General features: G+C 40.5%; 1 protein-coding gene across 1 annotated transcript in view; it reads right to left on the reverse strand.

Moving 5' to 3' along the window:
- Positions 1 to 7368: 7368 nt before the first annotated feature.
- Positions 7369 to 15228, reverse strand: part of GALNT12 (polypeptide N-acetylgalactosaminyltransferase 12) — a 36319-nt gene continuing 28459 nt past the window's right edge. Inside the window, exons 8-10 of the mRNA XM_083519400.1 lie at positions 14631 to 14744; positions 11654 to 11809; positions 7369 to 10472 (exon numbers count right to left, since the gene is read on the reverse strand). Of these exons, the coding sequence (XP_083375526.1) occupies positions 10335 to 10472; positions 11654 to 11809; positions 14631 to 14744 (408 nt within the window). The 3' untranslated portion in view covers positions 7369 to 10334. The remainder of the gene's footprint in view (positions 10473 to 11653; positions 11810 to 14630; positions 14745 to 15228) is intronic.

Consider the following 15228-nt stretch of genomic DNA (forward strand, 5'->3'; position numbering starts at 1 on the left):
TTCCTGCATACACTAATTCACACATCTGTGCACAAAATTAAAGATTGCCTAGATCCCATTATCTCACAGGTCTACTGTTTTCCACTTTTCAAGCTGACTGAATGCACCCATTTTGATTCAGACAATATATTTCACAAACAGCCTGGCTTGTTTACAATTTGATATTTTAAAAAGATTTAATTTCATTTTCTCCCTACAATGTATGCAACCAGACAAAGTAAACCTGCAGGGTGAAAATGTTAATAGAACATGGCAGAAGTTTAAAAGGTAGACCAAAGAGTTGTAAACTATGTCAGTTGTACTACAACTGCCTCGACATCAGACTTCGTTCTAATATGGAATTAAAATTAGAAAAGACAGAAAAATATAATTAATGCCATAAAATATAGCTCTGTGAAAAACAGATTGCGTCAAGAACTCTTAAAAAGTATAAATTGATTGGTAAATTAATGTGGCAGAGTTAATTTGTTTGTAGAAAAACCATTTTGTTTCTATTTGGATTTCTTATGAGTTAAGTTCTAATGGGTGTTGATAAATTAAAAATGATTGAAGGTAGAATAGGACTGTCAGTTCAACTATACCAAAAGAGTTTGAAATAAAAATAAAGGGAGTATTTTCTGTTTTTATTAGTATTAACAATAGATAAGGAAGGGTTCGGTTTTAGCCAGGAAGAATGCGAAAGAGGGGGTTAAAATCCTAACAATTAAAAAGAACAAAAAGTTTAAAGACCAAAACATTTGTTATGGCATAAGTTTTCACGGGATAGAGTTCACTTCACCAGAAGCATGTTTAAGCACAACAAGTAAATCCTTATAGAATTGCGTCCTTATAAAGTTGAAAAGGATGCTACATTGTCTAAGTTTAATTATTTTGCGGAAACATTCCTTGTTCAGGCTCTGTATGGCAGAACATAGCTACTCCTTAATCTGGCATTATCCCCAGCAATAAGACTTTACTATTGGGTCATAACTAATAGGCCTCATCCTTTATTTATAGTAGCACCACTATGTGAATGTATGCTGACTCATTATTTTTGCTTCATTTCCGGACATCTTCAACACGATAGAATGGATGCATTCTTGTTGCAGTACTATGTCATCATTCTGTTGACAGTTTGGGAAATGCCCATACACTGGGACCAAGAAGGGTGGTGAAGATAAGTAATGAGAATTAATTTTAAAAAAGCATTCAAGAAATATTAGTAAATAATATTTTAATGAAAATATTTGGTCTTGGGGCAGCAGTGGAACAGTAAAAAGAGATAAACAGCAAGGTGGGAGAAGGATAGAGACATTGTGCTCATCAACACATGGCAAAACACCAGAAAGCAACCAGAATCTTTAGCCAGGAAATTAAGTGGCGCTGAATGTAATAATTGCACAAGTGGACATGACAAGAAGGAAGGGACTGAGAAAGAAGTGTAGGTGGCTGTGGTCTGCATATTGATTGTGGGCTTTTAACAGGAGAGAAACCAGATCTGTCATGACTTCACCAATTCTGCTGAATTGGTGGGAAGCAAAAAGAAAGGGGGGGGGGTGAGTAACAGTGGGAGCCTAAGACTTGCCGATCAGAAGGTCGGCGGTTCGAATCCCCGCGGCAGGGTGAGCTCCCGTTGCTTGGTCCCAGCTCCTGCCAACCTAGCAGTTCGAAAGCACATTAAAGTACAAGTAGATAAAATAGGTACCGCTCCGGCGGGAAGTTAAACGGCGTTTCCGTGCGCTGCTCTGGTTTGCCAGAAGCGGCTTAGTCATGCTGGCCACATGACCCAGAAGCTGTATGCCGGCTCCCTTGGCCAATAAAGCGAGATGAGCTGCAACCCCAGAGTCAGCCACGACTGGACCTAATGGTCTACCTTTAACAGAGGGAGGCAGAATCAGGTTTTTCTGTAGGTCTCTGAGATTAAGACGATGGTATCACAATGCCAGCAAAATAATTTATAGCTGTTGTCCTTTGCTTCAGGAATGCTTGTCCAGCTCCTTTTTGCTTAGATTTACATGCTGCTTTCAGTCAATTTTGAAGGTGGCTTACATTGCAGTCATACACTATCCCTCCCCCAATATGTGCCTACTAAACACTTTGATCTTGCTTGATATTAATCGATGAGGAGGTCCAAAACACAGGTCTTGTCACACTGAGAGTTTGACTCCTTGTGAATATGGAGTGAACAGCATATGGTATTTGTGCTTTGGACCTCCTCACCTGTTAATATCAAGAAGAAACCCATATTATATTATGGGAGTGGGGAATTGGATATGATCAGAAGGCCAGATCTTTATATCCCAATTGGATCACCCGACTGTCAATCAGCAGCTGTCATAATGTAGTGAATGATGCCTCTCAAAGTTCAAAGAAGATAACTTTAACCACTGATCAGCTGATTGGGAATTGCAGCAACCCACACTGAAGACATTCTTTCAGCACCAGTCAGGTGACTGGTGCTGAAAGCACGCTTTCAAGGGAGCTCCCTATAACCTTCAATCAGCTGCAAGACTCTGCACAGGGGAAAACTGAGTGTTTTCTTCTTCCCAAATGAAGCAGCTTGGATTTAAATCCTTAGAGGAAACACATGGGAAGCTTTCTCTGAAGAATTATCCATTTTTAGGAGCACTTCTGCCTCTACAGAAAAAGCAGTTTGAATCCAAACCATTTCCTCCACCCCAATGGTAAACTCCTTAGTGGAGCCAATCCCACCTGATTCTTGGGGCTGTGCTTTGGTGGCTGGTTGATTGTCAGTTGCGCAGGGCTCTTTGCAAGCACCAACAATGAGCTGATTGTTGACATTTGCAGATTGTTAATGTTTGCACTGCGCTCCGAAGGCCCGACAATCAGCTGATAGTCAGGAGTACAGTGGTACCTCTGGATACATATGGAATCCGTTCCGGAGCCCTGTTCGCATCTTGAAGTAAATGTAAGACGTGTCTGCGCGTGCACGGGTCGCATTTCGCTGCTTCTGCGCATGCGCGTGACATCATTTAAGCGTCTGTGCATGCGCGACTGGTGAAACCCGGAAGTAACGCGCTCTGTTATTTCCGGGTTGCCGTGGAGCTCAACCTGAAAATATTAATCCCGAAGCTACTTCAACCCAAGGTATGACTGTATAAACTGCCTTGCAAAAGTGTTTGCAGGTGCGACCATATTTCTATGCCACGTGCTAAGAAAAAAATGTAAAGAAATAAGTCTTTTTTATTCATACAATTTCAACATTTAAAACATTGTTTTTGAAAATATATATTTTAAAGTTAGATATTTCATTATGAAACCAGCCTTATTGAACATAAATCCATCAGAATTTATTCTCCACTGCATCAGCAAAACACATGCAGGGACACACAGAGACCGACCCCCCAAGCATTGTTCTTTAGCAAGTTGTTAACGCCAAATCAAATGTGCAAAAGATTTCATTTCAGATAACTCTACAAAATGTTAGCTCTCTGACTATATTCTGCTGGAGTGTTTTATCAAATTACAGAGAAGTCTGCTCAAGGGAATTGGCTGAAACCTCATCACATTTATTTTAAATCGGCAAAGGAAAAGAGGGCATGAAATTTGAATCACGGCCTATCCATCTCTTACAGTTTGCACAGAAATAAAATTCTTGTCATTTCATCATTCACTCAATGAATCTGTAAGGCTATAACATAAAGGTTATTAGAAGTGCAACAGATCCTATATTATTAATGGAATATTTCAATTAAAACAACAGAAACTTCCAAATAAATATATTTGGGAACAGGATACCAGTGATTTTAGGTTATCTGAGTTTTTAAGGAAGTTACACATACGCATACATATATAATTTATATAAACATATAGGAACACTGTTTTGAATTGCTCTTGGAGTTGTGCCAATTTCCCCCCAGAGATAACTTAGATATTCACTATTAGATGACTGCAACCTCAAGTAATGGGCCACAACTGTGTCCTGATCAAAAGAACATTTATCACATAGAGATAAATCAGACATATATAACTAAGGTAATGAGCCTTCTGCTAAATGTGCTCACCATATTACAAAGTGGAAGACAGTCTGTCTTCTCTTTGGACTTGACCTTCATTTCCGCAACGAAAGCCAGCCATGCAACGTGCTGACTGCCCGACTCTTGTGAGGTTACAACACACACACACAATACACATTCACACTTTCCTGGAACAATTTTTCAACTTATAAAAAAGTGTGGCTTCCCCCCATCCTTAAATGAGGTGCCAAACAAACTTTTGAGTCAGTGAGCATACATGCTACACTTCAAATGGATGCTCCACTGGAAAAGCTCCCTACAAATATTCAAAATAAAGAAGTGTGAACTGCGACAAAACATTACAGAGTAGGATGCTCCAGTTAAGAATGTTCTAGTCAGCTGGCCATCCTGTCTTACACAACACTCTATTCTATTCCATTCCTCAGCTCAATGGACATCATTCCATGGCCAATGAGCATGCTCAGTCTCCATTGGATTGTTTCAGGTTTTTCCTATCTTTGGGGGGCTGGGGAGGGATCTAAATACTTCTACAAACCTTAAGGGTTCCCCAAGCCTACAGATACCTCTCTCATGCATTGGTGGTACTATTTTGGCTGCATAAGGATTGGCTCTCAAAGAATTGAGTTTGCTATTTGTATTTGCAAGTGGGTACTGTATGTGCAGTGTTCCTTTCCACTGCCCTCTTGAATACTTCATTCCATTCTCCCTTCACCTGGTTTTCTGCCCCACAACCCAAGAGTTGGCCACTAAGTGTGCTTTGCCCATACTGGGTGGGATTGGGTTTCCTCAACACCACTAGTTCAGGGACAGGGATAGTCAAGCCCCCAGCTAGCAGGGAGAATGGTTGGGGATGATAGAGTCGAAAAACATCTGGAGGGCCACAGGGCTGTCATTCCTGCGCTACTCACTCTACAGAAACAGCCTTGCTGTTTCTTTGAACCTTCAAGATACAAAACTATGTGGAAACACAATTTAAAATACACAATTTACACATGACCAAGCTACTGATATGTGAACCCTTTCATGGCAAGCTCAACATTACAAACTTGTGGTCTTTCTCATATGTGCGTTTCAGATACGGGTGTATTTTTTTGGGACCAAACTATTATTCTCCAGCTGGTTAATTTCCCCAGCTCCATGGCCTGTTGCTCTGTATTAAGAGCACTGGCATTGAGAAACTCTGGCAGTGTCTGCTGCTAGGGAGCAGGTGCCTTGATAAATGCTAGCCTCCTTATGTTCCCAGAGGATCGAGAGATGCACCTGCTTGTTGCAACTACACCAAGCAGGCGTTTGTAACAGATATTGTATGGTGAATGCTTTAGAGCTAGCTATTTTCACCTCTACGGTTCTCCATACCTGTGGTTTTTATAGCCTTATGGCTCAGCTTTGCAGGGCTTCTGAAATCTCTGGTTTTCCACCAAGAACTCCCCAGAGAACTTCTTCCCAAGCAGTGTTACTCAGACAGGCCATAGGTAACTGCTTGTGTTTCAGGTAACAACAATGCTTCCTTGCTGGACTAGTAGTTTCAGTGTTTCTGACTTGGGATACTGGAGCAATGAATGCTGTTCTGTTTCAGTCTAATTACCCTTCTCCCGATGAAGTGTGTGACATTATGCTTACTTCTGAGGCCACAATGTACATAGACTGCCTTCAGTCGGCAGTCATCCAAGGAATGTCTAGGTTATTAGTTACTAAAGAGTTGACTACACTGAGGCCCTTTGTGTGCCTCCTCCACAAGAGGTCCAGAGAGTGGCAACACAAGAACAGGCCTTTTCTGTGGTGGCTCCCTGCTTGTGGAATGCCCTCCCAAGGAAGGCTTGCCTGGCACCTTCATTACATATCTTTAGGTGCCCGGCAAAAACATTCCCCAGGCCTTTGGCTAATTAAACAATCTATGGCCTTGTAAATGTGGGCGTATTGTTTTTATCTGATATTATCGTATGTATTTTTGTGTTTTTATATTGTAAACTGCCCTGTGATTCTCAGATGAAAGGCGATATAGAAGGTTAAGATAACCAAACAAACAAAAATAATAGAAGGGTGCAATGTTACACCTAGAGATAATCGAACATACAAAGCCATCAAATGACAAAGATACAATGTTAAAAAAGTGGAATACATATATTAATATTGGGGAGGGGAATCATCCTGAAATCTGTCAGACCCCAAAAGAGATGATGTACACTCTATAAATATTGATATGATATGTTCCAGCATTTCACCAATAAAAAGACACAGAATGAAGATAAAATGTGTAAGGCTAAGCAGATGAGTTGGTTTGGTTCTCAGTGGTTCACTTTAAATTGCATGGGTCAAAACGATGAATATAACTTAAGTTAAAAAGACGCAAAAGCTCCTATCTGTCCCAGATAATGGAGTAATCCAATAAATTTAACTGCAACTCTTATGGCATATGAGTGCACTCTTTTACTTTCTGCCACTTAATCGTATGTGAGGAAAAATAAAGTGCTGCACTTAGGGGACAAAATGACTGTCGCAGCAGAGTCATTTTGTACTACCATTGAGATTGAATTGCCTGGGCTACACCATCAAGGTTATCTGTGCACACAAAAGAAACACTACAACCTGCAAGGGGTCTCTGCAGGTTACAAGCATTCCCCCAGATGTATCTGACCTACCATCATAGCAGGTGTTTTTATAATATATTTTGTAAAAAATGCCTTTATGAGATTACTGGGTTCCAGGGGAGTGAGCAAATTATCAAAATAATAAAAATAGCCGAAAGTCAAAAGCATAAAGAATGCACACAAACATGCAGGAGAATCATTTTTTTAAAAAAGGTCCAAAATAATAAAAAAATAGGACAGACTTTGCTGAGCAAAGCAATGACAGCAATGAAGTTCCACAATTAAGGTGCAACCACAGAAAAGGCTCTGTCTCTAGTAGTTACCTGTCTAATCTCTGCTTTAAGTAGCTAAGTGGAAAATATACAATCAAGAAATAATGTTCAGTTGTTTCTATTGCTCTATTACCAATACTGACATTCCAGGTTTTTTTTCGTGTGTGTATATTCGTAACAAAACTCTTATCCTATGACTAAAACATTTTAAATGGCATCAGAAGTGCCTATTTACCCTTCACACTGCAATGACCTCTCATGTCTGTCTTAAAGACTCCTTAGATTTCATGGGTCAAAATCCAGCAGTTATCTAAATGCAAATGTTGTAGAATAAAAAAAAACAGGTATTCTGCGAGGTAGTGCAATTAATGTCAGTATTAGATTCAAAAGAATCTTCAAAGTATAGTCTTTTAGAAAAGACTATACTTTCAGAAAAAGGAAACTGGCAGTCAACGTATTTCTTGTTTTACTTGCCTGCTTCTGGCAGATAAGGCCTGTAGGAGATTTAAAAAAAAAGGTTAAAAGGAAAAGTTGAAGGACAAATCAACAAATAGTTTATTGGCTTTTGTACTTGCTACATTAATTGAACACAGAACTTTATACAGTCTTAGACAAACCTCCCACCTATGCTCACATTCCTAGAAAAAGTTGGATATCTAACCATTATAAAACAGTCTCACTATCATTTATAAAGTTACTAAACAACATTTATCATACTTTTAAACAGTTTCAACAGCCATGTGATAACACGAATCAAAGCATAAGGTGAAGAAACCTCCCAATATATCCAACAGAATAAGACTGCTTAGTTTTTAAGGCACTTAGGAAGAAGCAGCCTCCAAGAACTATGTAATTTCATAGCACATGATGCATGTCAACAGTGTCTGATATGGATCAGAATTATAGACCGCTTTGAAAAGCAACAAAAATCATGCAATTTTGGTGCTGCAAGAAAAATACCATCAGTGATGGTGTGCTACTGCTTCACCCCCTTCCCAGGTTTGCAGCATTTCTTCAGATGCCATCTTCCCTATGCTTTCATGTTATCCTGCTTCCCATATATTTGTCGTCTTCTTCTCTGATATACCCAGCAAACACCAGGGGTGGTGTTAATGGTGGAAAATGGTACTCCTGAAGCATATTTCCCAGGGAGCATAGTGTATACCCGATGAAATAACAGGCAATCCAGGCAGGTGTTGCTTTGGGCTATCCTTCATGAGACACTGAAGAAGTTGATGAACCTCAACTGAAGTCCAAAGAGGTATGAGATGATGAAGCTTGATCTGTGAAAACTGGCAATGTATCAATTGTTGTTGCCTGAAAAATTCCAAGACTGGTGATTCAACACTGACTAAGAATTGTTTCTGATTAAGCTACAATCCTCCACACTCTCTCAAAGTAAGTTTCACTTACTCTGTTGAGAAATATTTCAAGTGAGGAAGCGACAATAAAAGTATCCCTATCTTCTGTTTAAGCACACAAACAGAAGTGTAGGAACTATCTGGGGGGGGGGGGAGAAAGTATAGATGCTGTGCAGGATTCCTCACACCGATATCACACCTCATCTTTTCTGTCATGCAGATAAGTGGAGTTATCATGTCAAGTGGGACTTTGGCACTGTATGGCTTGAAGATTGGTTATGCCCTAAGTAGAGCAGCCCAAAATTTGGTACATGAATGGCTCAAGGCAGAAAAATCCCTTTGTGTTGAAGTGCCAACCACTACAGTTAGTTTTTCTTCTCCGTAGTGGAGAACCAGTGATGGAAGCTGGCTACTGAAACTTAGTTTTAACATAGTATCAATTGCCTAATCTGGTATAATTAACTTTATGCTAGTAAACTGGTACCCTCTGGTATAATGTAATATTTGCTTTATTGAAGTTGGCTGCTATGTGCTAGCAGAGCATGGGGACATTTCCTATCATGTTTTTCAAAAGGAAAATTCTCATATTAAACAGTACCATAAGATTAAAGCCCAGTTCAAAATTTGTGGTCTGAGGTAGTTTTGTTGGTTCTTTAAAACCCAAGACTCTGGGTGATATTCAACTAAGTCATACTCAAAGCAAACCCACTAATAGCAATATTTCACTTACTTAGGTTCACTGATTTGCATGGGACTATTCTGAGTATAACTTGAATGTGCGAAGTATAGAAAAAGTTTCAAGTTATTTTAAAAGCTTTAAAACTGAATGCTATCCTTGGTTGCCTTAATTAGCAGGGGCAAACTACCCATTAAGTCACAAACATATGAAACAAACCCAACGCCTCCTTCTCCATTGCAAAGCACCTTCCAGAGGTGGAGATCTGCATTAGGAAAAGGCCAGGAGGAAATGAGAGGCTTAACCCTTCCCTTTGCAGCAACTCTCCTCCTGGAACATCCCACCCCTGCAGCTGCCTTTGTACCTAGAGGGCTCCAGACCTAGTTGTGAGATCAATGCAGGTTCAGAATACTAAAAGCACATTGGAAGGGGAAGCTTCAGAGGAACAGCGCCCGGCAAGAAAAGGGTTAACTGTTCACCTCTCCTCAACTGATGCAAACTGCCCCCACCTGAATGTGCTTTGCCACACAGATGGGGCTGTCAGTGCTTTGTGACACATGGCTGCAGTGCAACACATAGTTTCCCCCTTAGTAAATCTGCTCCTGCAAATTCTTTTCCCCTTCACTAATTTTTCTGTATGCCAGAAATAGGCCCCCCAGTACATCTACTTCACCATTTTTTGCCGAAATAAAGCTTACGATGGGTGCTTTAAAAGGTTAATTTCAATCACTAAATGATTAGTAATTTTAACCTAGTATGCCATGACACAGCATGATTGTTTGATATTTTATATTATGATTGCCTATGGTCGAATTTCCAGTATGTACTATCTGTATGGTTCTCCAGTGTCTGAGCAAATGTACTAGCCCTAAAGCAGGGATAGCCAACAGAGTAGCCTCCAGATACTGTTGGACTACAACACCCATCATCCATGACTATTGGCCATTCAGGCTGAGGCTGATGGGAGCTAGATCCAACATCAACTGAAGGCCACCATGTTTGCTACTCAGTCCTAAGATGTCAGGTGTACACAGAAAATAAATCTACTTGAAATCTCCTGTAATCACACATTTCACAGCAAAATTTGGCCCATTTTTATATCTCTTAGAGAGGCACAACTGCAGAAACTCTTGCTAAAAAAATAAATATTTACGTTGTCAAATGTTAGTGCAATCGTTTGCATTTCATTACCATACTTAACAGGTTTATATAAATACATGGCCTATTGGCAGGGGCAGGGGTGGGATTAGGACACTTTTGGAGAAGTCATATAGCTGCCAAGTAAGGTACGGATTTCTTGTGTAGGAAAATCTGTACCAATTTAATATATACATTCCAATGCCTGCTAGTATTCCAGGAAAGTAGAAAAGGAAAAGTGCAGCCCTTCTGCATAAAAAAAATTAAAGGTTTTCTTTCTTCCATTTCAATAATTTTCTTGCACAAAATAGTGGAGTTCCACATCAGCTCCTTTCTTCGAAAAACCACTTCTGGTATTCTGAATTGGAGCACGGCCGTAATAAAGGTGCCGAATTGCCATCATAAGCATTTGATTCTGCTTGTAAGCACTTCTGGGTCTGCACATGGAGTAACGTTCCATCCTACAAAAGATGGTACAGAACACTTGATACTTTACAGTAAAGACAGTATAATAATATGTGAGAGTCCAGCTGATAATGCACTTATCAACATCGCTTTTTAGCTTTTTATTAGTCTCTAACTAAAAGAAGGAAGACTAACAGAAAAGCAAAGAGGCGTGGGATTCTGTCAATATTTTGTGTGTGCAGATTCAGAATCTGAAGATTATTTGGCAACTGCAGTCTCTCCTAGTAAGCAACTGACTCTCTGTCAAGACAATGGTAATTAAGGAGAACTCTTTTTCTTGAAACCCTCCGAATGCAGCCTTTGCTGATCAGTGTAGAAATTAACTTTAACATGAGTTCTGGCAAAACTATTTCATACTTAAATGCTGTTTATAAACATTAGGAACAGACTCCCATGAGAGGTAGTGCACTCTCCTTCCTTGGAGGTTTTTAAGTAGAAGCTGGATGGTCATCTGTCATGGATGTTTTAGCTGAGATTCCTGCTTTGCAGGGGGTTGGACTAGATGACCCTCAGGGTCCCTTTCAACTCAACAATTCTCTGGAAGTTCTGACAAAGTTGTTGGTAGTAATTATCACAATGTAGCTGAAACAGTCTATGTAGCAAGGGAGCAACAATTTAAACATATACCTACTGAATAAAGTGAAATAAAAAAAGGATTTTAATCTGATATGAAGTTTAAAATTTGAGGGTACGTCCTCCTTTTCCTTAGTCAATCAAAAATACTTTGGTGAAGGGCTGCAATGGCCTGGATCTGCAAATCACCAACCGTATACAGGGGTTTCAGATAGCATATCTGCCTTAAAAGAGGAAGGCATATTATCATTCTTTACAGTCCAGTATCAACTGGGGTTGCGCCGATCAAGTGGTGCTGCAATCTACAGTGGAAGCTTATCCAGGAAATCCTGATCTTTCAGGGGCGGGGGGCGGGGGGGGGGCGGACACAGGTGGGCAACAGCTTTCAGACCCCTGACCCTCACATTGTACTAAAACCAACCTTCTTCTTAAGCATGAATACATTTGAAGTAGTTTCAGTGAGTGAGGGGAAACAAGCAATGAACCGCCACCCCACTATTCTAGAGAGCAATTCTGTTTGAAGCTTCTTTCGGGGACCCATTAACTCATTGCTAATGGCTGCTGGCTGTACAATACAAGCAAAAAGACTGGGCTGCATCCTTACCTCTCTAAAGAAAATTTTCTGATTCTCAGGAATGTTCTGGATACCTTCTTGGCACAAATACATTTTCAAATAATCAGATCCCGGATCAACCGCTGCACAGACTTCAGGTTGCCGTGTGTTGTAACGAATTTCATTGTGGGAGGTGTATTCAAAAAACTGCAAACCCCAAACGGAAATATAATCTCTACTAAAACTTTAGGTATTTATGTGTGACATTCAGACAGACAGCCTTCTAGAGATTAAATGCAAAAAAAGTTGTATTTTTTTTGGGGGGGGGGGTCCCTCCAGACCAGGAACTAAATTAACATATCCAGTAGCGACAACTGTAACCTTTCTGAATTGCAGCCCCGACATAGATTGTTTTTGGTAATTTGTTCATCAGGCACTAACTACTGCCAATATGTCAAAGAGAACAACAACTACCAGACTTTTAGAAGACGTCTGAAGGCAGCCCTGTTTAGGGAAGCTTTTAATGTTTGATGTATTAGAGTATTTTAATATTTTTTTTGGAAGCCGCCCAGAGTGGCTGGGGAAGCCCAGGCAGATGGGCGGGGTATAAATTATAAATTTATTTTTTATATTATTATTATTATTATTATTATTATTATTATTATTATTTAACAGTAGTTAGTGGTAATGAATATAAATCCAAGACAAAATATAAAATTCACACAAGTTTAAAACACAAACAAATCAGTAACAGAAACTAGCAGCAGGAAAATTGGCACACAACAAACGGCCAAAGGATTGTGCTTTTACTTACCAAAAGCCCAAGGGAAGAGAATAATTTTAACTCTGCACCTAAAAGATAGGATGGTAGGTGCCAAACAAGAATCTCTGGGGAGGGTATTTCATAATCAGCTAGGACCATGAGAAGAAAGAGGAGGGAAAGAAGGGGTTGTGGGAATTGGGGCAGGACAGGAGGTTTACAGCGTTAATAAAGGTTTGTTCGCTTGATCCACAGAGTACAGAGCCGAGAGAAAGCAGCTGAAAAGGCAAACGCCTTCCTCCTCCATTTAGCCCTGAGTGAGCTGGAGGACCTCAAATGCGAGAGCAGCTGTTACAGCAGAAGAAGCTGTGGGGCTAAGAGCTTCAAACAAAGCCCGCTGCAGGCTCTGCAACAGCAGTGAAGAGACATGCAGCCAGCTGGGAAAGGTGAAGTGCACACCAATAGACTCACTCTGGCTATGCCCAGGAGATGAATGCCACCAGAATTTAGATCTTAGACCATAAAAACAAAGCCGCCTGCGGTTGCAATCAGTGAAGTGGGTTTTGCAGGGGGGGGGGGGAATTATAGTGGGAAAAGTTGTATGCAAATTTGAGTAATCTGCATCACCCTAGAGAGCGATCCAATTTAGCACTTTGAAACAACTTTAGACTTTGAAACAACTTATTTTACCAGTTTGCATGTCACTTTAAACCACAGTTAGGCTTAACTATGGTTTAAAGGTTTATACCAGGTGCATAGGGAAACTCAGCCCTCCAGATGTTTTGGGACTACAATTCCCATCATCCCTGACCACTGGTCCTGTTAGCTAGGGATGATGGGAGTTGAAGTCCCAAAACATCTGGCGGGCCGAGTTTGCCTATGCCTGGTGTACACAGCTTTCTGGTGCATAGTGCTAAAACTACAGCTGCTTTGCTCCCCCACACCCCCTGCTGCTGGGAACATGCTTCATATAATATCTGTATGAGGCTGCTCCCCAAGTTAGGGGAAGTTGCATATGAACTAATAAACAGACCGAATCCCAACAAGACAGAGGCCTTGTGGGTTGATGGTTTTTGTGAATGGGAATTAGGCAAACAACATGGAAGCGTTTTGACACACAAAAGACACCCTGCCCCAAAGGAGCAGGTGTATGGCTTGGAGTCTGTTTGGCCAACTTCAGTTTGATCTACCAGCTACAGTCGTTCTTGATCAGGGATAGCATCTCCACAGTAATACATGCTCTGGTAGTCCCCAGTTCAGTGACTGCAATGCACTCTATATGGGGCTGCTCCTGATGAAGACATTGAAGTTTCAGTTAGTGTAAAATGTGGCAGCTAGGCTGCTAAGTGGAACTACATATTGAAGCCAGAGCTAAGATGCATTGCATTGATTGCAAATACACTTCTGGACCTATTTCATAAATTTAGAGTCACTAAAACCCTAAAGAAATGGGAACTTAGGGTATTTGAAGCAGCATCTCTCTCCACTATGGTGTTAAATGGTTGAATTTATAAACAAACAAACAAACTGCCTGAACTCTGAGATCGGCTCGTTAAGATACCATCTTTAGGAGATGCCCATTATGTCAAGATGCAGAAAATAGGCCTGATGGAATAGGTTATGGAAAGGCCTCCTTTCTGAGGTCTACCTGGAACAACTTCGGCTTTGTTTTGGTGCCAGGTTAAAAACTGGTTATTTACTTAGGCATTTGTGCACTGTCAAAATTTGCTGCCTGGTTCTACAATTCGCCAATCAGAAGGTTGGAGGTTTGAATCCCTGCAATGGGGTGAGCTCCTGTTGCTCGGTCCCTGCTCCTGCCAACCTAGCAGTTCGAAAGCACGTCAAAGTGCAAGCAGATAAATAGGTATCTCTCCGGTGGGAAGGTAAATGGCATTTCCGTGCACTGCTCTGGTTCACCAGAAGCGGCTTAGTTATGCTGGCCACATGACCTGGAAGCTGTACGCCGGCTCCCTCGGCCAATAAAGCGAGATGAGCGCCGCAACCCCAGAGTCGGCCACGACTGGACTTAATGGTCAGGGGTCCCTTTACCTTTACTACAATTTGCTTTGTGCTTTAAGATTAGTGTTCATTGTTTATTGTTTTGTGTGCGTTAATTCATTAATACAACGCTTCAATATACAAAGTAGGTGTCCTGCCTGAGATCAAGCAGGACGGAGTGGGTTGTAAATATTTTAATATCAAAAAACATGCACAAAGAAAGGGCAACTACATTTTGACCCTCTAATGGAAGTAAAGGGGAAATCTTACCTGATTTTGTCCCATGCCATGACAAGGATATAATATGACTACACGTCCTGTTATATCATGGTCATCAAGAGGATTATAATCAAAACAATAATTTGCCATCCCTCTGTTCTTTAGCTGAAAGGCAGCAGAAGGCAGTTAAGAGACACCAGCCCACAATCTAAACATCCCATCAGTCACTGCACTTTAAAAACTATTAATTTAGCAGCTTATAATTCAGTATCACATCAGATGCAGCAATAAGATTTTTTTTTTTTAATGAGAAACCATCAAAACTAAATAGTAGGAACCAATGATCTTAAATTAGTCCTGACTAGTAACGTAAGCCTACTGATTTCAGGGGCTCTACTATGAATATGACTTAGTCAGGTACCACACACAGAATGCAATTATATTTTGGGGGGGATTTCCTCTCCAGATTGTGTTGGTAACTGCCTGAAAATATATGCCCTGGAGCTTTTTAAAACATGCTGACTGTTCTTTGTGCCCACGTTCTATAATTGGTCTTGAAATGTCAAATACGAGCTGGTGATGAAGACCAATGATTAAAATTCACTCGGTATATGGACTATTTTTATAATCTAACTTTATATTCACTATT

This window comes from Podarcis liolepis, assembly GCF_965112155.1.
Source record: "Podarcis liolepis genome assembly, chromosome: 8".
In the NCBI taxonomy this organism is placed as follows: domain Eukaryota; kingdom Metazoa; phylum Chordata; class Lepidosauria; order Squamata; family Lacertidae; genus Podarcis; species Podarcis liolepis.